The sequence below is a fragment of the Lichenostomus cassidix genome, chromosome 19 (genome assembly GCF_008360975.1).
Source record: "Lichenostomus cassidix isolate B80296 chromosome 19, HeHo_3.0, whole genome shotgun sequence".
Classification (NCBI taxonomy): domain Eukaryota; kingdom Metazoa; phylum Chordata; class Aves; order Passeriformes; family Meliphagidae; genus Lichenostomus; species Lichenostomus cassidix.
The window spans coordinates 10452012-10473391 of record NC_139499.1 but is presented as its reverse complement, the minus strand read 5'-3'; the positions used below and the strand labels follow the sequence as shown (position 1 = coordinate 10473391).

General features: G+C 56.6%; 2 protein-coding genes across 2 annotated transcripts in view; both read left to right on the top strand.

The window, feature by feature from the left end:
• Positions 1 to 930: 930 nt before the first annotated feature.
• CCDC92B (coiled-coil domain containing 92B) lies at positions 931 to 15597 on the top strand. The gene is made up of 4 exons (XM_085078630.1): positions 931 to 1055; positions 5379 to 5532; positions 7633 to 7680; positions 9305 to 15597. Exons 1-4 carry the CDS (start codon positions 1011 to 1013, stop codon positions 9946 to 9948), a joined length of 891 nt encoding a protein of 296 aa, XP_084934756.1. The 5' UTR covers positions 931 to 1010; the 3' UTR covers positions 9949 to 15597.
• Positions 15598 to 17377: 1780 nt separating this feature from the next.
• The window catches only part of CLUH (CLUH binding protein of NUMT mRNA), a 33300-nt gene continuing 29297 nt past the window's right edge, over positions 17378 to 21380 (top strand). The window contains exon 1 of the mRNA XM_085078628.1: positions 17378 to 17539. Coding sequence (XP_084934754.1) covers positions 17425 to 17539 — 115 coding nt within the window. The 5' untranslated portion in view covers positions 17378 to 17424. The remainder of the gene's footprint in view (positions 17540 to 21380) is intronic.

Sequence of the window (21380 nt, the reverse complement as noted above, 5' to 3'; positions counted from 1 at the left end):
GCAGACTGTCAGCTGACGGGGAGGAAGCTACCATTTTCTGTGCCGTCACTGCCGTGCAGCGTGGAACAGGCCACCGCATCCCAGCCTCCCTGCCGGAACAGAGGCGCAAAGGATTGAGTCATCTCTGAACGTGGAGCCCCAGCTGGCCTGGGTACCGCAAACAAAAGGCATGAAAAATCAGTAACCACTTGAGTAAACAACCTTTTCTCACCATCTCGCTAACCACAGCTTCGCTGGTTTGACCCACCGGTTTCCTGGCTGCAGCCGGTACTGGCCCGCATTTTACTTGCATCCCCCCGAGTAGCAGTGACACCGCAGCCCCTCAGGGACACACCGCCGCTACCTTCCCCTCAGACCCCGAGCCCCCCGCTCTGAGCTCCTGCTGGTCGGAGGGGCTGCTGGGGGGCTCCCCGTGCCCGGGGCTGCGCGGGCGGGGAGCCGCGGGACCCTCCGCCCTCCTGCTTCAGCACCGCGGACAGCGGCGGGGAGCGGCGGCCGTGCCCCCAGGGTCCGGGGCAGCGGCGACAGCAGCGTCTCGGGGAGCCGCGACCCGAGAGTCCCCGGGGAGCGGGAGCGGGGACACAAGGGTCCCCAGCGAGCTGAGTCCCCGCCTCGCTAAAGGTCCCGGGGAGCGGGACCCCGAGAGCCCCGAGGAGCGGGACCCAGCCGCACCGAGGGTCCAGGGCAGCGGGAAAGAGGCCGCGAGGTCCCGGGCAGCGGAGCCCTCGTTTCACCGGGGGTGGCGGGGAGCTGCGCCCCAGCCCTGATGCGGCTACCCCGGCAGGGGCTGGCCCGGCCCGGCCCCGGGACACAGCCCCCGCCTCGGGGGTCTCTCCCCGCGCCCGCCGCCGCCCGCCCCGGCGGAGCTCCCCAGTTCCGGTCACGTTGCCGCCTGTTTACGGGCGGCGGGGCCGGGCCGGGCGAGGCGGGGCCGCCGCAGGCAGCGCGGGCAGCGCGGGAGCCGGAGCGGCCCCGGCCCGGCCCCGGCCCCGGCCCGGCCCCGCCGCCCCATGACGCCCAGCGGGCGCCCCTTGGGGCCTCGCCGCTCCCCGCAGGTAAGGACGGGCCGGGGGCCGCGGGCGGGGCGGGGCGGCGGAGCGGGGCCGGGGGGCGCGGGGCCGGGCTGCGGGGCGGGGGAGCTTCCCGGGCTGCCGGCCGGCCTCGCACAAGTTGCCCGCAGCCCCGCTGTGCCGCTTCTGGAAGTTGCTTCTCCCGGTACGTGACCCCGCCGGAGCCGTCGCTTCCCCCGCCGCAGCGCCCGTGCCCGCCCCGCCGGCGGTCTGTCCCCGCTGCCCCCCCGAGCCCCGCCGGGCTCTGCCGGGCGCTGCGCAGCTCGGCGCCGGGACCGGGCAGTGTCGCTCCCAAGCCCCCGGCGTGCGGGCGGCACCGCGGCTTCCCCCGCGGGCAGGAGGATTGGCCCGCAGCGGCGGTGGTGGGCCCGGTTCCGCTCCCGGTGCAGAGCTCGATCCCTAGTGAATTCCCTCGGAGCCGGGAGGAGAAAGCACGGCCTTGCCTTCAGCATCCGCAGCCCTCTGACAAGCCTCACTGGGGCTGTTCCCCAGCCGGTTGTGCTCAGAAAATTGCAAGAAAACACAATAATTTATAATCAACGTCTGTATTGATTTTATCTGTAAATAGATACTGACAGATAATGAATAGCAAACAGCACTCCAAGTGTAATTCTGCCTCTGCTGAGATAGGGGAAGGTTTCCCACTGACTATTCCAAGGCCAGCATTTCACCTCTGGTTTCTATTCCTGGCATTGCCACTGCCTCTGTGACCTTCTGCAAGTTTCTGAGCTTCCTGCTGCCTGATTTCCCTACATTTAAAGATATACTGGCTTAGTGGCATTGCTGCAACGTTTATTTTTATATTCTTTGAGCTGTAAACACTAAGCACTATGGATTTCTAATGCGTATCAGTGTTTATTCCTGCGTATGTTTTAATGTGATGTAGAAGGGGTTGCTGGCAACCACAGCAGGACAAATTATCGACCTGTTCCTGCAAACCTCTTTTATGCCTTCTGACTCCCAGCTAATTTGCCATTTACAGGGAATAATAGTCACACAGATAAGGGCCGGGCCGTGCTGTGACTCTGTGTGTGAGGAGGTGTGTCAACACACAGTACCATCATTGGGATGGAGGGTTTTTCTTGGGTCAATGTTTTGGGATTCTGATTTACATTGAACAGCAGACTTTAGTAGAGTTTTGCTCTGGAAGCAAATTCTCAACCAACCTGTCTGTGCAAAGGAGATCAGCTCTTGGTAGACTTGCAACTGAATCGGTCATTGTAACTACTCCAAAAGGCTGCTTCAGTCATTTTGGTTGGTGAAATAGGAATTTTATATATTGGGATACAATTGTAAATTTCACTGGGGTTTTCCAACAGCACTTTGAAAAAAGCAGCTGGGATCAGGACTCCCAATATGCTTGTTCCAAAGGTCATGGTTGCATAGTGAAAGGACAAGGAGTGTGGAAAAAATGTGGTTTAGAGGCAGGGGCAGGGACAGAGCAAGGCTCAGCAGTCAAGACTGTGCCTACAGTCACACTATGTGGCGAATTAAAGGGGGCTGACGCCAGTGCTGCCTCATCAGTTCTGTGCTCAAAATCTTGGATGGTCAGCAAGAAAACCTTGTTCCTGGAAAGCTGTCAGTGGTGGAGAAAAACCCCATGGATGTCCAGTCTCCAAAACTGGAGAGAACTGTTCAGCCAGAGCTCTGAAGGGAGCAGAGAGACTGTAGGTCTCTCAAACCACACTGCTCAGCTGATTGCTTCGAAGCTCCTTTGCTGCTGTGTGTGCACATGGACCATTCTCAGAAGCACAAGAGCATCCTTCAGGCTAAAGAGGACTATCACTCTTGGCTCTTATTATGCATTACATTGTTTTCTAGAGTATGTAACCTCATACATAACTCATCAAAATCACAGAGTACGTGGTCACTGTGAGAGCTTCCACCACCAGTTGCCTTGGCATGTTAGAACTAATCTGGAAAGGAGAAGTAACAACTACAGCAGCGAGAGAGGGGTCAGAGTGGGGCACCCAGCCCCATCCCTACTCACTGCAGTACAACCATCCTTTTCGGAGCCACGCTCACCCAGCTGGGACAGGAGGAGCTGGTGGGAAGGACAGGCCCAGTCACCATACTTTGTCTCTTGTGTCAGGGTGAAAGTTCCTGCCATGGTTCACTGCATACTTATGGTCATCGCCATTGTGGGTGCTCTGAAGCCCTTGGCACAGCGAGTTTTGGTGTTACCAGCTGGGAGCTGCTGTGGCCCATAAGTGTTAAATCAGCTAGCAGCAGCAGCTAATCCTTATTAATTCCCAACACTGCCCAAGGATCTAGCTGTGTGAAATGACAGAAGGCACACATCAAACTAAAGGCTCAGGATGGTGCTGCAATCCCCACTTGCCTTCAGAAGCAACAGAGGGAAGACACCAGTTGTTGAGAGTTTGGTTCTGAACCCCTTTGGGGTAACAAGTGGGCACAGCCTTGGTGACTCAAACGCTTCTCTGCTGCCCTCTGGTAAAGTTAGGGACACTCTGACACTGATGCTACTGAAGCCTCAGGATGAGATTTCAGCTTCCTCAACAGCTCTGGCTCTTGCATCATCACCTGCTGTGTGACCTGTAAATTATGAAGGTTCTTTGCTTCCAAATCAGAGACAACAAAGATATCTCAATTCCAGATTTTTTTTTCACTTTCTTTGCAGCTTGATATCTATCAACTATTCAGTTTTAAAGGAAAACATGTTCATTGGTTAAAAAAATGAGTAACTTCCTACTTAAAGGGAGAAGTGCAAGTTCAATGGAAAATTTGCAGCCATTTCTACTAAAGACATTTCAACTAGACAGAACAAAGTGCTTGAAAATAGCACTATAAGTCTCCTGGGCTTTGGCCAACCTACTTTCTGATGTTTCCTGAGATGAGGTACCACAACTCCCATCAAGAAGCTCAGCCCACCTGGCAGGAGGGTGTACCCATGGTGTGGTTTGCGTTCCTGGTCTCTGGCAGATGCCAGATAACTCCCATAACGGTTGCACTGCACCAGGATATACAGCCCTCCAAGGAGGATAGCCAGGCCAGCCCCAGCCCCCTGGCACAGCTGGGCTCACCCCTTCAATAAGGACAACTACTGGAGAATGCAATTTGGATCATTTCTTTACTTGTAGGTTGGGTGCTCAGCTATCCCCAGTCAGCCTGCACCCCCCACCTCATCAAATACAGGAACGTGGAGACCTGACTGTAGGGTTGTCACAAATCTGCAGAGTGTTTGGCAGGAACAAAGATTTGACCTTGGGGCACTGCCAAGATCACTTACTGTGGGATTGAGCTTAAATGCATTTTGGTTGCAGAAATTGCAAAATGCCCTATGTGACCATGCCAGGGGTGCTGGGACAGTGAGCCACCATGCTCATTTGGTTCTGGAGTTTCTGTAGAAAGAAAACTGGAGTCAGATGTGGGAAACAGCTGCCCAGGGGCAGGATGGTGCACATCATCCCTCAGGCTTGTGGCACAATATCTCTCCATAAGACTTGTTCAGGCTGGAAAAACCTCTCAGGTCACTGAGTCCAGCCACTCCCCCAGCACTGCCAGGTTACCTCGATTTGCTGCAACTTCCCTCCTCCTGGATTGTGTGTGGGGAGCGAGGGCAGATTCCACACAGCACAGGATAGTATTTCCTGGGATGAAGGATTCTTTTAGGGGTTATTTTTATCTCTCTGTGCACAGGTGGGCATCTTTTGCAGCTGCTTTGCCGAGGCCATTGATGACATATGCTGATGAACCCCCAGCCCAGCTCGTCTGCCTGGCACAGCCTGCCAGCAGCTCTTGTCTGCCAGGCAAATTACCAGGGAAGTCATTTCTTCTCCTGGAAGACAACATGACTCTCCTAGCCACGCAGTGGTGATTGGGTTAGACAGAGCATATTGTATTTTTCATGTGCTGGATCGCTCACTGCAGTTGCTGCTGCGTAATGTGTGGCTTGTCAAGTGAGAGCCAAAATCGTCTCTAGTGCAACTCCCACCTGGGGACGACGGGGAGCAATCCTGTCCCAGATGCATCCTACTCCATGATAAAATATTTCCTAGGGCCAAATTCGGAACAGACATGGCTATTGTGGTGCCAGGGTTCACGCAGAAGGATTTTCTGCCTGTGCAGTCTCAAAGCAGACAGGACAAGAGCCCCAGAGGTGCTGGGAGGTGAGAGGGCTGAGGTCATTCCCTGGGGATTGGCTGAGCAGGGCTGCTTTGCCCACATCCCTGTGGAAAGGGTAGAGGAGAGCAGGCACCACCCTGCCCCACAGGCTCTGCCCCTCACAAGGGCTCTGGGGCTGGGGCTGCTGCAAGTCTGATCACCAGCCATCTCCACTCCCTGCAGGCCTGGACCGTGAATTTGGTTGCGATGGAGACCGTGTCCCTGGAGCACCAGATCCAGAGTGTGCAGCGCCACATCGCTTTCCTGAAGAAGGAGCAGATGGAGCTCCTCCACGACCTGCACCTGGAGATCCTCCGCTTGCAGAAGCACTGCTCAGGTGAGCGTTGGGATGGCCACGGCGTGTAGGAGCTGACTGCTCACAGAGCACCTTGGGCAGGGAAGCTCCTGCTGGCTCCCCGGGTGCTCGGCAGAACACAGAGGAGGCAAATGCCAGGCTGCAGCTCAAGGTTTGGGGCCCTGCCTGGCTGTGACTGTGGGGTGCACAGCTGCTGCCACCCCACCCACAGCCCTGCTGTGGCAGTGTCACCCTCCCCTCCAACCACCCCTGCAGGAGTGATGGTTGCCCAGCCTCCTGCCACCACTGAAACTCATTCCAACTTGTGCCGTTGCTCTCATCAATAATTCAGCCATAGCTAATTACTCCTTGTCTTCCAGCCTCTCATCCTCCCAGATTCCTAGGAAACAAAAGACATGTCTGCACTGATAAAATTGGCTATTTTCCCCCATCTCTCCTGAGCTTTTGCTGTTCTGTTTCATTGTTTTAATGGTTTCATCTGCAGCCTCTTCAGACAGGCAGGACAGTGGGGTTCTCCTGCCTGCACTGTTCTCCACTGCACAGCTGGTTGTCAGAGATCTCCCCTTGCCAGTGTGACCCAAGGACAGCCTTGTCTGACCAGAGGGGTCCCTGACCTCCTGGGTGAGGTGTGTGGTTCTGCAATGCCTGTTCTGCCAGGAGTGATGGGGGTAACCCCTGGGTAGTTTAAAAGAGACTTTGCTGACATTTGAATGCCATTATCTGGGGGGCTGTTTGCTGCAGGAGAGTAGAGTCAAGAGGTCAATTTTCTCCACTGTGGCCCTGTGGAGCCTTGCCTGCTGCCCTGGCACTGTTTCTGACTTTTTCACTATCCCCTTGGTCTCTCTGAGCTATCCCTGTGGGAAAGGCTCTCCCTCCCACAGAGATGGTTCTTGACTGCCCTCAGGGGTCATGGGGATGGTACAGAAGAAGGTTCTCACTAGCCCCCCTGGCTCCAGCACAGAAGCTGGGACTGCAGGCTGTGCGTCATCCCTGCACTTGCTCAGCAGAGCAGTGTCTTTGGGAATAGGCAACTGCTTTGGTTTTCATTTGAAATATATTTGAGACTCTAAACCTATTATTTTAGCTTCAGAAAAATAGCACAATGGCCACTGATTCCCACCAGGGCAGTTGAGAGTGCTGAACACTTTCCAGAAACTGCATTACATTCTCAGGTACTTCTGCCTTCTCACTACAGATTTGTTTTCCAAGACAGACAGGCAGAGCAGCCTGAGCCAAGCGTTCAGTTTCAGGAGGATGGCAGTGATGAGGATTAGAGTCAACAGGAAAGCAGATTAAAAGAAAAATGTAGGGCAAAGATTAACCATTTGAACTGATTTTCAGGGGAAAAAACAGCCCCCAAACAGCTGAATGCTGCTGCTGCCCCTCTCTTCCTCTGCTCAGGGCTGTTAGTGGTTGGGTGGGCTGTGATAATTAATTCAAAAGGGACTGTCTGTAAGAGTGTGAAGGGTAAAGTGAACTCCAGAAGGTCCCTGAGCTGCCCTTTGTGAGCTGATGCTGTAGCCTGGGGCTAGACAGCGAGCAGGCAAAGAGCAGCAGAAAGCAGGTAGAGTGTTGGGGCTGAGCAAGCAGGTAGGTGCTGCAGCTCCTGGGATTTAGACGGGATTTGAAAGCTCCACATTGCCATGGAGCAGGGCAGCATCCTTCTGCAGGCACATCGTGCTGGGATGAGGCCATCCCTCCTTACATCACGTGCAGAGGCAGGGATCAGCCTGGAGCAGTAAATTATGAAATGCTTTGGGTTGCAGCTTACACTTTGGTCTATTTTCAATCCATTGCTCTGCTCTTTGTCCTGATTTAAAGCACTCAAAATGGTTCAGCAACTCTCTTAGAAAAAGAAAAGGCATTATCAGAGGAGCAGAGCCTCCTGCGGACAATGTCTTGGCCACGAGTCTGCTTAATAACATATAAATTGCCAGAATTGTCTATTTTTAGCTCAGCCTGTGGCTGGCGCTCTGAGACGGCCACATTCCCATCTGGGCTGGGCAGAGATAGCACTGCAGCCACTGTGATGTCCAGTGCCCCGAAGGGAGCAGAGGAACATACAGGGAGCACAGAATGGGTGGGATGCTCCTCCTCAGTCCTGCTGGATTTCTCTTCCAGAGCTCACCCATGACCTGGAAATGAAAGAGCTGGAGGCCCGCCAGCAAGGTAAGAGCACAGCTTTGGGCACGAGACAAGGGGGAGCGTGTGTGGACGCGGGGGCCACCCGAAGAGCCTGCAGCCGTCAGGGAGGGGACATGGACCTTGCCTGAGGGGGCAGTGGGGCTCAGGGTGGGACTGGGAAGGCAGCGTGCACAGCCTGCTGGCAGCCCAGTAAATGCTGGTGATGCCTGGGAGCCCCGTGGCCGGCAGAGGATGCTCTGTGAGCAGTCTGGCTCCTCTCCCTCCTCTGTCGCAGAGATGAAGCTGAAACTCCTCCCTGGCGCTGCCTGGGCACGATCCCTGGCACCAAGCCCCAGCCTGTGCTGCGTCCTCAGAGCCAGGGCTGCCGGTGCCAGGGTGGGTGCAGGCTGCTCTCACTGGGGCCAGCAAGGTCCTTGCATTTGGCACCCTCATGCAGTGCTACAGCTGGCTCCACGGGAATTCCTAACTCCCAGCCCCTCCCATGGAGTCAGGGGTCCCTTCTCTGCACCAGTGGGCTTTGCTGGCAGAGGGCCTGGTGCCCAACAGACCAAGTGCCATCAGGGTGTCACTAGCCACAGTGCCCCGAGTCCTGCTCATAGTGCTTGCCCATCCTTCAGCCTTTTAGAGCTGCACAATCACTCTGCCACGTTTATGGGGCAGCACCTCATTTACGATGCCATCAAATGATTGCTCTTCTAATGCCATTCATGCAATAATTACTGCCTGCAACTGCCTTCCTAAGAGCTCATTATAAAGCTGCAGAAACACTGAGGAGCTGAGGCTGTAAGGGCTGCCAATCACATCATAAAAAGCAGATTATTGCAGAGCATGGGAGCAGGCCTGGGCAGGCTAGGGAGTGCAGGCAGGTGCCAGCCTGCACCCTGCCAAAGGCTGGGTGCTGGAGCAGGTGGCCAGAGCTGGGGTCAGGAGTCCAGCCCAGCCCTCCTGCTGCCCGCTGGGCTTGGTCCCAACACCCCAAGCTGTGAATTCCCTGAGCTGCCTGGCCATCCTGCCCCAGGACAGTGTTCCCCAGAATCCACTCCCTCCTCCCAGGATGGAGGCTCCTTCCCTGCTGAGCACAGCCCAGCTCCTCTGCACTATTGGATTAGCATCTCCATCCTCACTAATCAGGCTATGGAGTCCCAGGGCTTGAGGTCAAAATTCCCTCCAAAGTTGGGCTGATGATTTCCTTGCACCATTTCCTTTTCTCTCACAGCCCACGTGCTCCCCCACACCCTCTGCACACATTCAAAGTCGCTTTTAAGGTGAAAAACTAGTTACCTAGGGAAATCATAAAACTGCAGCTGAGGCAGAGGCAGAGGCAGCAGGTTCCATAGCAACACCTTCCACTGAAACTGCCTTTTGCTTTCACCCCGCATTTGGGTGTTACACATGGCAGCACGCCGGGGTTCCTGTGCCAGGGTTCCTGTGCCTGCGCTGGCAGTGAGCCCGTGCTCGGGGAGCTCACAGGCAGTTTTGGATCCCAGCTTCAAGAAGCACCTGAGCAGCCTCAATGGCACTGCTGGGACACGCTGGCACCATGGAGTGGTCAGCAGCCACGTCCGTGGTGGCAGCATGTGAGGACCTGCCAGGAGCAGGCTGAGCCCTCGATGCCCTTCCTGACCCTTCTCGATGCCTTGACCCACAGATGTCCTGGACCGCGAGCTGGAGGAGAAGTGCCGGGCAATGGAGGCCCAGCTGCAGGAGAAGGAGAAGGACAACCTGGAGCTGCGCAAGGAGCTGCAGCACAAGGAGACGCTGGTGGCTGCGCTGCGCTCCAGCCTCCGCAGCAAGGAGCGCCGCTTCCTGGAGGAGCTGAAGCGTCGGAGCCACCGCGTCACCATTCTCGACACCGAGCTGCAGAAGCAGACGGAGGCGGCCGCCTACCTCTCCCTGCAGCTGCACGCCACGGCCCAGCGGCTGCCGGGGCCCCGGGCAGGCGGGCGGCTGCCCCCCGAGCAGCCCCCGGCCGAGGCTCGGCCCCGGCGCCGCCACAGAGCGCCCGCCCGGCGCCCGCCCGGGGACGCTGCCCGCGGCAGGGACCCCGCGCAGGAGGAGCACGATGCCATGCCCGACCCCGCTCTGTTCCTCTACACGTCGCGGCCTCACGCCCCGCAGCGCCCGCCGGAGCCCCCCGGCCAGCCCCGCGCCTCTGCCAGCGCCACCGCGGCTCCCCGGGGGCAGAGGCCTCCCCGGCAGCCCCCGCAGGAACCGGCGGCCAGGGCCAGGTCGGCCAAGGGCGAGCCCAGCAAGAGGCAGGGGGCCCACGGTGCCCCCCGGGCCCAGGACTAGGCGGTGGGGGGACGGCACGGCCCGACCGGCCGGAAAGGCCTGAGCCCGGCGGCACCGCGGCGGGCGCCGGCCGAGGTTCTTTCCCCCATCCCCTTGGAGGGGACGGAGCGGCCGAAAGCCGAGCCCTGCACGCACCTCCCACCCACCGGCAGCCAGGGAGGACCTCTCTGCCCCAAAGGTCTGAGCCAGGGATGTTACCGGCAATGCTGCAGGACAGAGGAGCATCCGGCACCCGGGCAGTGAAGAGGACAAGTCTGAGTGCCTGTCCAGAGCTTTCAAGGGAAAAAAGAGAGAAAGAAAGAAGAAACATTTCTGAAATGAGATCTTCCTGCTGCTGCTGCCCTCCGAGTGGACACCGGGTTGCTTTCCCTGGCCGGCAGTGCTGGAGGTGGCTGTGCAGCAGCAACAGGCTGTGCAGCACATGGCTTGGCACAGCGGGATGAGCTCAGCCAGCCCTCCAGCCCCTGTCATCGCCGGCACTGGGCACTGGAGAGGGCCCAGGACATCACCAGGAAGGTTCTTCAGGATGCAGGCAGCTGATCGAGGTCGATCCTTTGGGTGACGGAGGGATCCCCTTCCAGAAGGCCAGTGTTGCTGTGCTGGCCAGGTCCCATCCCATGCTCCCCTATACAGCAGTTTGGCTGTCTCCAGCACCGATTTCTGCCTCATCACATTCACACGCAGGACTCAGACAAGGCAGCTGGGCAACAGCCGAGATCGGTAGTCCTGCTGGACACGCCGTGGCTCCTGGCCCGCCGCAACCAGGCTCCATGTGCTGCTGGAGCAGGCTGTGCACCCTGTGCCCACTGCACAGGGCTCTCCTCAGCACCAGCGTTTCTGTTCTCAGTCACATCCACAGCCAGGTCTGGGTTTGTCGCTGAGGGCTGAGCAGCCTCCCGGTCCTCCCCCATCTCGTCCCATTCTTCCCAGCACAGCGGCCATACACAGCTGCCTTCGCCCCGCTGGGGCAGCCTTGCCCCGTTTCCAACCAAACTGTCAGCTTTACAATGCATTCCCTGGGTGTTGTGAAACACCATTAGGAGGGGAGGGCTCTGGCGGCCAGGCAGGGCGAAGGTCTCTGCTCTCCGGTGCTGCTGGACCTGTGCTGCTCAGGGCAATCCAAGGGGCAGGTTTCACCCAGGCACGTGGGCTGCCAGGACTCAGCCCCTGCCCCGCAGCCAGCGCCCTGCCAGGCTGGTGGGCAGCAGCCTCCCACAGGACCCTCACTGCCTCCATGGCTGATGTGGGCAGGAGGGAGCTGCAGGGTGAGATCAGACCCTATTTCCTTCCAATTCAGTTTGAAACCTCTTTAAAGACATCACCCTCATAGACTAGTGAGGCTTGGCCTGCCTGCACTCACCCTCAGTGTGCCCATGCAGTCAGAGCTGTCTATTTTTGTAGTTTAATATTTATATACTCTATTAAAATGCTTTTATGAGATTCACAGCAGCAGTCGCCAAGCCAGCTCTTCGGTAAAAATGAACCCTGAAGCATACAAGCTGCGCTAGCAGGGCAGAAATTAGCAGCTTTTGTACTTTTTCTTTGGCTGTGATGTGACTAGTAAGGCTTTGGAGGGCAAGACCCCTCTTGCTCCCCCAAGGGCACCCCTGAGGGTTGGGACTCCCCAGCTGCTCTCATGGTCCCTAACACACCTCTGGCCTTGGGACAGAGCCCAGCAAAGCTACACTGGGCAGGGCTCCCTTCACAGCACCCAGGCAGCAGCCAGGCTGAGATGTGCAGCTCCTGGGGCACAAAAGCTGTGGGAAATTTTTGCAGCCCCTGAGGTACCTGGTGCTGCTGCCTTGGCAATGCGAAGCCCCCACCAGCCCCCAGCTGCCCTCCCAGACTGTCACCACTGTGGGAGGCTGCAAGAAGCCCAGGCAGGATGTTCACAGGCTGTGGCTGCAGAGCCCAGGGCCGGCGAGTGCAGGACTGTATGGCGGGCTCTGGTAATGCCTGCTGGGCTCTGAGCACCAGGAAAGGCTGCATGAGGGAGAAAAGCCCTGAGCTCCCCAGCAAGGCTGCAGAATGCTTCCCGCCTGATCCCTTTGCACAGTGATCCAGGCAGGCTCTGCCGTGCCCCAGCTCCAGGGTGAGCTGGGTGTGCTGGGGCCCTGCTGTGACCCACCGAGGTGACACCCACCTGCTGTCACCCACCACGGGGACAGTGAGGGGAAGTTTGTCCAGTGTTGCACGAGCAGCCCCAGGGCTGCAGCGTGGCAGTTTTGGAGTGTCCGTGAGGTGCTGTTGGCCTCTGGAAATAGCTGTTTCTCTCAGGTTCTGAGAGGTTCTGCTGTGGATTTGTCTCTCCTCTGTTAAGGTGAAAGAGGTAATGCCTGTCCCTGCGTGTTTGGCTGTTCCTGCAGCTGTGGTGTGCACAGCTGTTTCCCATCCTTCCTAGACAATCCTGATAGACACAGTATGTCGCATTTTTATGACAAACTCCTTCATGAGATCATGGCGTTTACTACTGACCTGAGCGCTGAAAAGGGGAGGGAGAGGTATGATCCTTCTCCTGTGTAAATACCTTCCTAGCAATCATCATCCGTAGTGCCTAGTATGTAAATGAAGCAACCCTGTCTGAGCTGCAGGGTCCTTTCCTCTCCACCACTAACTAGCAGCTTGCTCAAGGAGTTGATCTCATTCCCAGTCTCCCGTGCCTCTCCCTCCTGCCGGTGCTCCCAGTGTGGGCGGGCGGCCGGGCAGGTCTGGAGCCTCCTGCAGCAAGGGGGGTTCCCAAAGGGATGGAGAGGGAGCACCCCAGTTCCCCCTTCATGCCAATGTAATGTGCTTGGAAATGAGTTGTCAGGGCAAGCCCTGTGCTTTTCCTTGGGCACATTTGCCTTGGAGCAGGAAGGATCAGCTCCTGCGTGCTGTACCTGCTTCAGTCACTGCTGCTTTTTGGGGGGGGGGGGGAGAGAAGCTCTAGAGATACTATATATACACTCTTATATATATATATATATATACACACGTACATGCACTTGTTTTGAGGGGAAAACACTGTATGATTGTAATAGAAATGATGTTGAGATAAATTATTTTAATCTTTGTATTTATATAAAATGATCAAAGCGATCAAAATGATAAAAAAAAATCAAAAAGACAGTATTCCTATTTTTTACTGAGAAGGCTGCTGGAGCTACCAGGAGTGTGAGAGCTGCTGAGGCTCAGGCAGGGCCTGCCCTACCCTGCTTGGGCGGGGGGCTCTCACAGACTCCCTGCTCACACTGTAAATTAGCCCTTAGCCTGTAAGGTGTAACAGGGATCTTAGGTGCATTTAGTCCGTGCTCTGCACTCCTCAGGAGTCCAAAGGCGCATACAGCTTCGACCTGCGCCTGAAAGCACAGACTGAGGAGTTTAACCGCCGACACCTACGTGCTCTGTGTGGAACGGGCAGTGTTTGATGTTCACTTGTAAAGCTTAATGATTAGACTGGATATGGAAGCATAGCAATAACGCTCGGTTGTTAAACAACGTCTTGTGTGTGTAAACCACCATGTGCTGAGAGCTGTCTACAGACTAACAGCCGGGCTCCTCTCCTCTGCACCCCCTTTTGCTCTGTAGCTCTGCAGAGGCTCATGGATTTGATGTGTTGCATTTGCTAATCTCTTTTTTCCTTATTATTATTGTTATTATTATTATTATTCCTCCTAATGCTATCGGAGAGAGCGATGTCTCAAATGCACCTTTCAGCAGGTGTGGGGTGAGTGGTGGATGGGGGAAGATGCATCTGCTGTACTTGCTGTGGCAGAGCCAGCCCTGGTGATGGAGTGTGCATTCCCCTGGACTTATTTTAACCCTGGGCAGATCGGTCAGGAAGTACTCCTTCTTGACCCTGTTAACTAAAAAGCCATATTTTCTGAATGTGTTTGCTGGGGCTAATCTAAGCACTCCCGGCCGTGTCCTTCCCAACCCCACTAGGCTCCCAGCCTTCCCACTGCTGCATGGCTCTGTGCTGAGACAGTCTGCACTGGTCCCAGGCCCTGCTGGCTTCCCAGGGGGAAACTTTCTGTGAAGCACCTTAGGACAAGCAAAGCTAGGCTCATGGCCCAGCTGATGGGTGTTCTGGAGGGACTGAGGGAAGCTCTCTCCTGGATGCCCAGGAAAGGTGGCAATGACACAGCAAGAAACATCCTGCCTGAAGTGGTTGGAGCCAGCAGTGTGCAGGGATTGCTTTGCTTTGCCGAAGTTCTCCCCAAGCTCTCCACACCAGGAAGGTAAATCAGCAGCACAACGAGGGACTTTCATTTTTGGGACTTAGGTGAACCTTTCAGAGTTCTTGTGTACAGCCTTGTGAACTGGCTCCTGCTGCCCCAATGAAGCCACACCATGCTGCCTTTTTCCTAGAACACCAGCCCTCAGCAGCCCTGATGAGCCAGTCTTGCTGTAGTGACGCTGCAGCCGCCTCGGTGCACGCCTGTTCTTGTCACCCTCTTGCACTGTCGGCACCTGGCTGCCAAGTCCTACAGAGAATGCAACAGGAGGGGAGAGAACTCCCTTACACCTCTGGGTTGCCTCATGCCGGCATCTGAGATCTGTGGATAACATCAGCAGTGTTGGAGTGCCGGGCTGGGTGAGCGGGAGGAGCCCAGAATAGATGAGCACGGCAGCTGTAGAGGAGCTACCAGACACCGCGGCCTGTTAAAGCACAAGGATCAAAGCTCCGTGTCCCCTCTCTGTCAGAGCTGCCCTTTGCTCCCCAGGGCCCCATTTCTGCCGCTGTGTCCTCCTTGCCAGCTCTGGCCCTGCAGGGACGCTGCTGTCCCAGCCACATGAAGGGATGGTTCCTCTGGGCAGAAGGACATGGAGGGTGACACACAGTACTGCCACCACATCCGATCCCTTCATCTCACCCTCCCTCCCCTCACACCTTCGGGCAGGAACAGCGGAGTGAAGCTGCTGGTGTGTGAGAGGTGCACCCAACCCACACCCAGATAGTGCCTGGTCCTCCCTGGCCAGGGTGTGGTTATGTCTCCTGGCTCCTCCCGATAGATTTCACTGATCTTCCAGCTTCCACAAAAGCTCCCCTTTCCTGTTGATCCAATTATTGCAAGAATTAGACTATCGGGTCCTGGGAATCCCCCAAATCTTTGCATGTCTGAAGCAGCAGACCCTTTCTGCCCAGGGGCTGTGGGTATGGCTCTGAGCCACAGCCCCTCGGCCCTGCAGGGCTGAGCACTGTCTGTATGTTTCAAGGTCACTGTCACCCCAGTGGGGTGGGGTCATCACCTCTGCCTGGCCAGAGCTGTGCTGGGACCCTGGGGAGGACTCTGGCAGAGGGATGAGGAGGGCAGCACTTCTGGTCTCAGCTCCCCTGGTCCCAGAGCAGCTGCGGTTTCGTTGGAGCAAAAATATTGTCCTTGGCTGAGTTTGCAAAGCTCAGTGAGAACAATAAACGCCTGTGCCTCGTGCTGGGGAGCGCCGCTGCGGAGGGACAGATGCCAAAGGTTTGACACTGCTCTGCTTTATTTGAATGTTCATTTTGCTACATGTCACCATTATTTGCCAGGATGATATTCATGTTGACTTTGCTTTTTAACCAAGTGCTTTTCAAAATGTGTTAACACATAGAGACTAGAGTATGGAGCTGTACGTTAGAAGTTGTTGTAATACGCCTTTTTCTTAATAAAGAGATTGAAATCTGCAGAGGGTTGTACTGTCCTGCCCCAGAATCCAAGACCTCCAGCCACAAACCATAAGCATCTCTGCCTCTGTCCCAGGACTGGCTACTACCTCACTCCCCAGAGCTCTTCCACCGCCATGGGGAGTCCTCAGAGTGACACCCCAATCCTTGCAGGGTGTCTGCAGGTAGATGGGGGGATCACTATGAGGATCTGGTGTGCCAGGACAAGAGGGAATGGCTTCCTGCTGCCAGGGGGCAGGGTTAGATGGGATATTGGGAAGATTCTTCCCTGTGAGGGAGGTGAGGCCCTGGCACAGGTTGCCCAGAGAAGCTGTGGCTGCCCCATTCTTGGAAGTGTTCAAGGCCAGATAGGACGGTAACACCGAGAAACAGGAAATAAATTCTCCAATCAGTCTGTTTGCTTAGAAAGTTGACATTATTCAGCACTGGGTACATGGGGGATGGTTCCATCTAATATGTATGGGAGTTATCTAAACTTTTAACAGTGTATACATTTGAGCAAACAAAGGAATTACTGATGATTGGCTACAAGTTACAAAGTTGTCTTTTTAATTAGTATTCTCTCTTCTATTGGTTAACCATTCTCTCACTTCCCATGCTAATTAGTCTTTCTCTTCTTTTGGGTCGGTCGATTTCTTGGGTCAGTGGTCTGTGGATTGATGGCCACAGATCCCCCCTGCCATTACCCATTTGGAGCTGATTTCAGTGCAATTACTGAGTTGCTTTTATTAGTTACTTCCTTATCTTGGGAGTCCTGCCAAATGTCCTTGTGGCCCATAAATTCTGCATTCTTTGTGTCCGTTATTAGTGATACATCCTTCTTCCCAAGCTATGTTAACCTCCTCCCTCAGGTCTTAGATCACTGAATCATATCAAGCCCTAAACTCGTTTTTCTCACACACGGACATCACTTAGAGCTTGCTTGTTAGCTGCTATCTGTTTCATGGAATAAATACACTTTCTTGTTGATTAGGCTTGAAAGTTACAAGGATCAAACATTAAAGAACATTGTTTCTTAAAAAGTTTGTTTGGTTTGGGGTTTGGTGGTTTTTTTTACATATTACCAAGCACTATTTGTAACAACTAAAGATTTTCCCAACATTTCCCCCCATGGCGGCATAGACTCATTTTTAAAGAAATATGTTCGTTTACAACGGGGCTGGGAGCAACCTGCACTAATGGAAGGTGTCCTGCCCACGGCAGGGGGAGTGGAACTGGGGGATCCCTTCCAAGCCATGCTCTCTTGTGCCCCATGACCGCCCGGGCCGCAGTGCGGGGCAGCCCCGAGCCCGGAGCATCTGTCCGAGTCTGCCGGTCCCCGCCGGGCCCAGGCTGGTCCCGATGCTCCGGGGCACACCGGGCCGGCACATGCCGCTCCCAGCTCTGCCAGCGCGGCCCCGCGGCTCCCCGCGCACGGCCAGCCGCGCTGTCGCCCCGGTGCCCCCGGAGCCGCACGGTGACCTTGCGGCCTCCGGGAAGGACGCAGGCAGCCGGTGACCTTCACCGGGGCTTGGGGGTCTCGGTGGGCCGTGCCCCGCGCGGGGCGGGCCTGGGGGGCGGCGCGGGGCCGTGCGGATCTGTGCGGAGCCGTGCGAGGCTGTGCGGAGCGGAGCGGCGAGGGGCTGTGCGGAGCGGTGCGGTGCGGTGCGGGGCGGGGCGGTACAGAGCGGTCCCGGCGCGGTCCCGGCACGGCGGGCGGTGCTCTCGGGCGCGGCGCGGCCCCTTTAAGGCGCTGCCGACGCGCGGGGGTTGGGCCGTGGCGGGCGCCGTAGCGGCGGCGGGGCCGCACCACGTGGGGCGGGCGGACGGCGCTGTCCTTCGGCGGGCCCATGGTCATCCGAGCGGGCGAGATGCCGCCGGCCGCTGTGCCGGCCGCGCAGGGCGCCGAGCAGCAGCACCCGGCACCCCGCGCCAGCCGGCCCGCGGAGACGCAGCAGCGCCCCGGTAAGAGACCGGGCCGGGGCCTGCGGCGGGAGCGCGGGCCGGCCCTGCGGGACCGGGGATGCCGTCCCGAGGGTGCCCGACCCGGCGGTGCAAATCCACCGTGCCCTCTCCGGTGTCGGGGCTTTCGGGGCCCGCCGGAAAGGTCGCGGGGATCTGCGGGAGCGGGTCCGGGAAGCGCGGTGGGGACCCGGGGCGGTTCTGACAGCTCGGGCGGTTCGTCCCAGCCGGGGACAGCCCGGCGGAGCGGCCCGGGCGCGCCCCGCCGCGGAGTCGTGCTCCCGCGGCCCGGGCGCTCCGTTCCTGCGGCGAAGTCGTGCTGGGGCCCGGCGCCCCCGCCGTGCCTCGGCAAGGCTCCTCGCAGCCCCGAGGCTGCGCCGGCTGCCGGGGCCGGAGGCCGCAGCGGGGCCGGGCCGCGCGATTTCGGGTGCTCGCCCGTGCCGCAGCGGGGCCGAGCCGGGGCTGGGGCCCGGGGAGCCGCGGGGTCAGGCGGCGCCCCAGGGCCGGGCGGGCCCGTCCCGGCGGAGCGGGAGCCCCGGGCCCGGTGAAGGTCACCTTCATGGGGCCGCTCCACCGCGCGGCCGCGGGGGGGCCCGGGCCGGGAGCGCCTGTGCCGGGCAGCGGGGAGCAGCTCCGTGCCCGTGAGCCGCGGGGCGCTCCCGGGAGCGGGTGGGCGGCGGCGGGCGCTCCCGGTGCGGGGTGCGGGAGCGGAGTTGGTCCGGGCGCCGCGTGGTGCTGCCCACGCACAGACATGGCTGTCCCGGGGCTGGTGGGCAGCAGAGGGCTGGGCCGCCTGGAAGTTCGGGCTGCTGGCTCTACTGACATCTGACTAAACACTCAGAAGCAAGTGCTTTCCTGGGAAGGGTAGAAGCTTGTTCGACACAATTGCAGTTTTTAACTAGTTATTTGCTGGCTGTTCTTGCTCTGTATCAGAGGCTGAGTGGCTCAGGCCAGGGACAACGTGCAGCTCCATGTCCTGACTGTTCTCAGTGCCAGCTCCCCAGCCGGCGCAGATCCTGCCATGCTTCCACGTGCGCCGGGGTTGCTCAGTTAGGTGCTTTGTATCTTCAAGAGCTTAGAAGCCTGAGCACCCATCTCAGCCTCAGCTTTTTTCTCTGATCTCTAAAGTACAAGCAGAAGGGGTAGAAGCAGCATGGTTTGTGGCTGGCCTTCGTCCTGAGGCACGTGAATCCCCTGATTGACCCACACGTTGCTTTCACCCCCCCCTCCCGTTTTATGGTGTCGAGGTGGATTTTTGAAGTTTGTCACCTAAAGCAAAGTTCACTGGCATTTGGTAGTGGAGCAGGTTGGATGCAGTTCAAGAGTGGGAAGCTCAGTGCTGAGAGCCTCCCCCTCTCACCCATGTGTTGGATTTTGAAGCAAGCATCACGCCTGTGGTGCCAGCAACTGGGTTAAAGTGTTGTGCAGTATAATCCCAGCCTCTCCAGACACAATTGATTGCTGAGGGAGGATGGAAGGTTGAAAAATCCTGTGTGTGTTTCGGCACTGCACGATTGCTCAGTTAATTTTCCTAGCTCAGTCCCTCTGTCCCTGAGCTCCCCAGCCACCCTTGCTTTCAGCCACATCTTCTGTTAGAGCAGCGGAGAATGCAGATGTTGATGGAAAACTGCTGTGGAGGCAAGTGTAGCTGTGCATTAGCAACAAGGTCAGAAGGCTGATTCTTAATCTGGGGATCTGCTGTCACTGTCTGTTGCTCGACCTTGGAGGTTCGCTGGTGTTTTGGAAAAGGTTGAATTGCTGGCAGTCGAGGTTTTTTAATATGCAGCTCTAACAGACTTGAGGGGGACAGTTGGAGGAAAGTTGTGCAAGAGAAATCTGATCACTGCTACAAGGTTAAGAAGAGGAAAGGAGTGTGATAATACAGCATCTGTGTGGCAGAGTGAGGAATGGGAACCAAAGGGGATCATGTTTGGGGCGGTTCTGTCAATGGGATAAGAGCTGAGCTCCCACTGGAAGCTCTCTGCTCTGCCTGAGCAGCCTTGTTCCCAGGTTTCCCAGCTGAAAAGTGGAAGTAAGTAGGTCAGGAACATGCACTGAGATAAATCCACCTGCAGACACAGAACTGCATCGTGCACAGTAGAACCAGCACCATGTTGCAGAGTCCTGTGTTTACCTTCATTGTCTGTACATGACTAAACTTGGCAGCACACCCCTGTCCTGGCGCAGCTTCCCAGCACTTGCTTTATTTTCTTGCATTCTGCTCCATTGGTTGTGCTGGAAAGTTGTTATTTCTAGCTTTACAGGTCTAAAGTTCGTGCGTTTTTTTTATTTGCAATTGAGAAGCAAAGCCAGTCCTTGGGGTAACACTTGGACAGTGTGCCAAAGATGAAAACCAGTGCGTGGTTCCTCCCATGGTGGCAGTGGCTGTCACTTTTGGCAGCACGTCAGGTTTTTGCCATAGTAGCAAGGCTGTCTCAGGATTAGCTTTTGGTTCTCACCTTCTGCAAGTGCATGGTTGATACAGTGGAGTTTGCATGTGTCCCTTTGCCGGTGGAGCTTTCTGTTGCATTCTACTTTTCTAAAGATATTGAGTCTGGGATGGGCAGTTTACTATTTTCCTGGCATATTACTTTAAAAAAACATTTCCTTAGTTTGCCTTTCATTTTAAAGAGAAAATCTCTACTGCAAGCTGTTGAAGAGGCTGCAGATGCAGAGAAGTTGTACGTCCCATGACATAAAACTGCGGGATCATGAATCTTGCCCGGAGCTCCAGTGGGTCACATTAGCCTGACACCCGCCCTGCTTTCCAGTCTCCCTGCTAGCCACCCTCCTGCCCTTGGGATTGGATGAGACTGGGAATGGTAATGTGAATCCTGGCTGTTGGCAGGCTGTGCTGTGCCGAGTGCCCTGCATGCTCTGTCTTTGCTGTCAGCATCCCTGGAGCCTGCAGAGTCTCCACAGCCTGGAAGCTCAGCTGCAGGTTGGGCTGGGCTGTGGTGCCAGCTTGGGTTAGGGTGCTGTGCAAGGTGGGGTGGGACCCCTCAATGTCCCTGGCAGAGGGTTTCCTAAGGGATGGGCAGGTTTCCCAGGCTGCTGCTTGCAGCACACTCTTGCCGAGATGCAGGGAGCAGCCGCCCAGTCCTGTCCCCAGAGCTGTGTGTGGCCTGAGTGGGCTCAGGGTGGCTGTGGGCTGCCGGCACAGGGTGGCCGGGTGGGAGGCTGTGGGTGAATTGGCGCAACTGTGCAGCACGAGCTGCTGAGGACATCACAGCTGTCAGATCTCCCCTGCAAACCCTACCCAGAGACCAAGAGGTTTGTTCCATGTCTTGGACTCTTGCTGTCCCAGCAGCTTTCTGAAACTAAGGTATGCCACAAGAGTAAGGTACAGAAACTTGGAGAATTATCGGCTGGTTGTTGGTTTTTGTCTGAAATATGAGTCCTTCCTTCAGCTCTCTTGAAATTTGAGAAACATGCTTTTCCTGACACTGTTAATTTTTTTGTTGGTGCTGACCTTTGGACTTTGCATTAGTCCTACTCTTTGCACCTGATTCTGTCAGGTTTGAATTGTGCGTTATTGTAGCAGGGTTGCTGAGATGGCCAGTTTCAGGGCTACATTCCTGGAAAGTTTTGTCCAGATAGAAAGTTTACAAATGGATTTAAATGTAGTTCCCAGGTGTGGAGAATGCAGGGTAGGTAACTCAGGGTGCCAGATGCAAGGCATAAGGCATTTCAGCACCTGTAAGTGCCTGAGCCAGAAGCTGTGAGACCCAGTGGATATCCTCAGGCTTTGGCCCTGCTGAGAGCACAGCAGGCTGCAGCCCCACCACGCTCTGCTCTCTCTCTGCAAGTCGGTCCCAGTGGTGTGAAGCTGCTGAGAAATAAA

Bases quoted from the DNA above. Each gene is read 5' to 3' on its own strand.
- CCDC92B (XM_085078630.1), top strand. From the start codon at position 1,011: ATGACGCCCAGCGGGCGCCCCTTGGGGCCTCGCCGCTCCCCGCAG. The intron at 1,056-5,378 runs GTAAGGACGGGC...CACTCCCTGCAG, and splicing joins GGCCTCGCCGCTCCCCGCAG to GCCTGGACCGTGAATTTGGT. The intron at 7,681-9,304 runs GTAAGAGCACAG...CTTGACCCACAG, and splicing joins GCTGGAGGCCCGCCAGCAAG to ATGTCCTGGACCGCGAGCTG.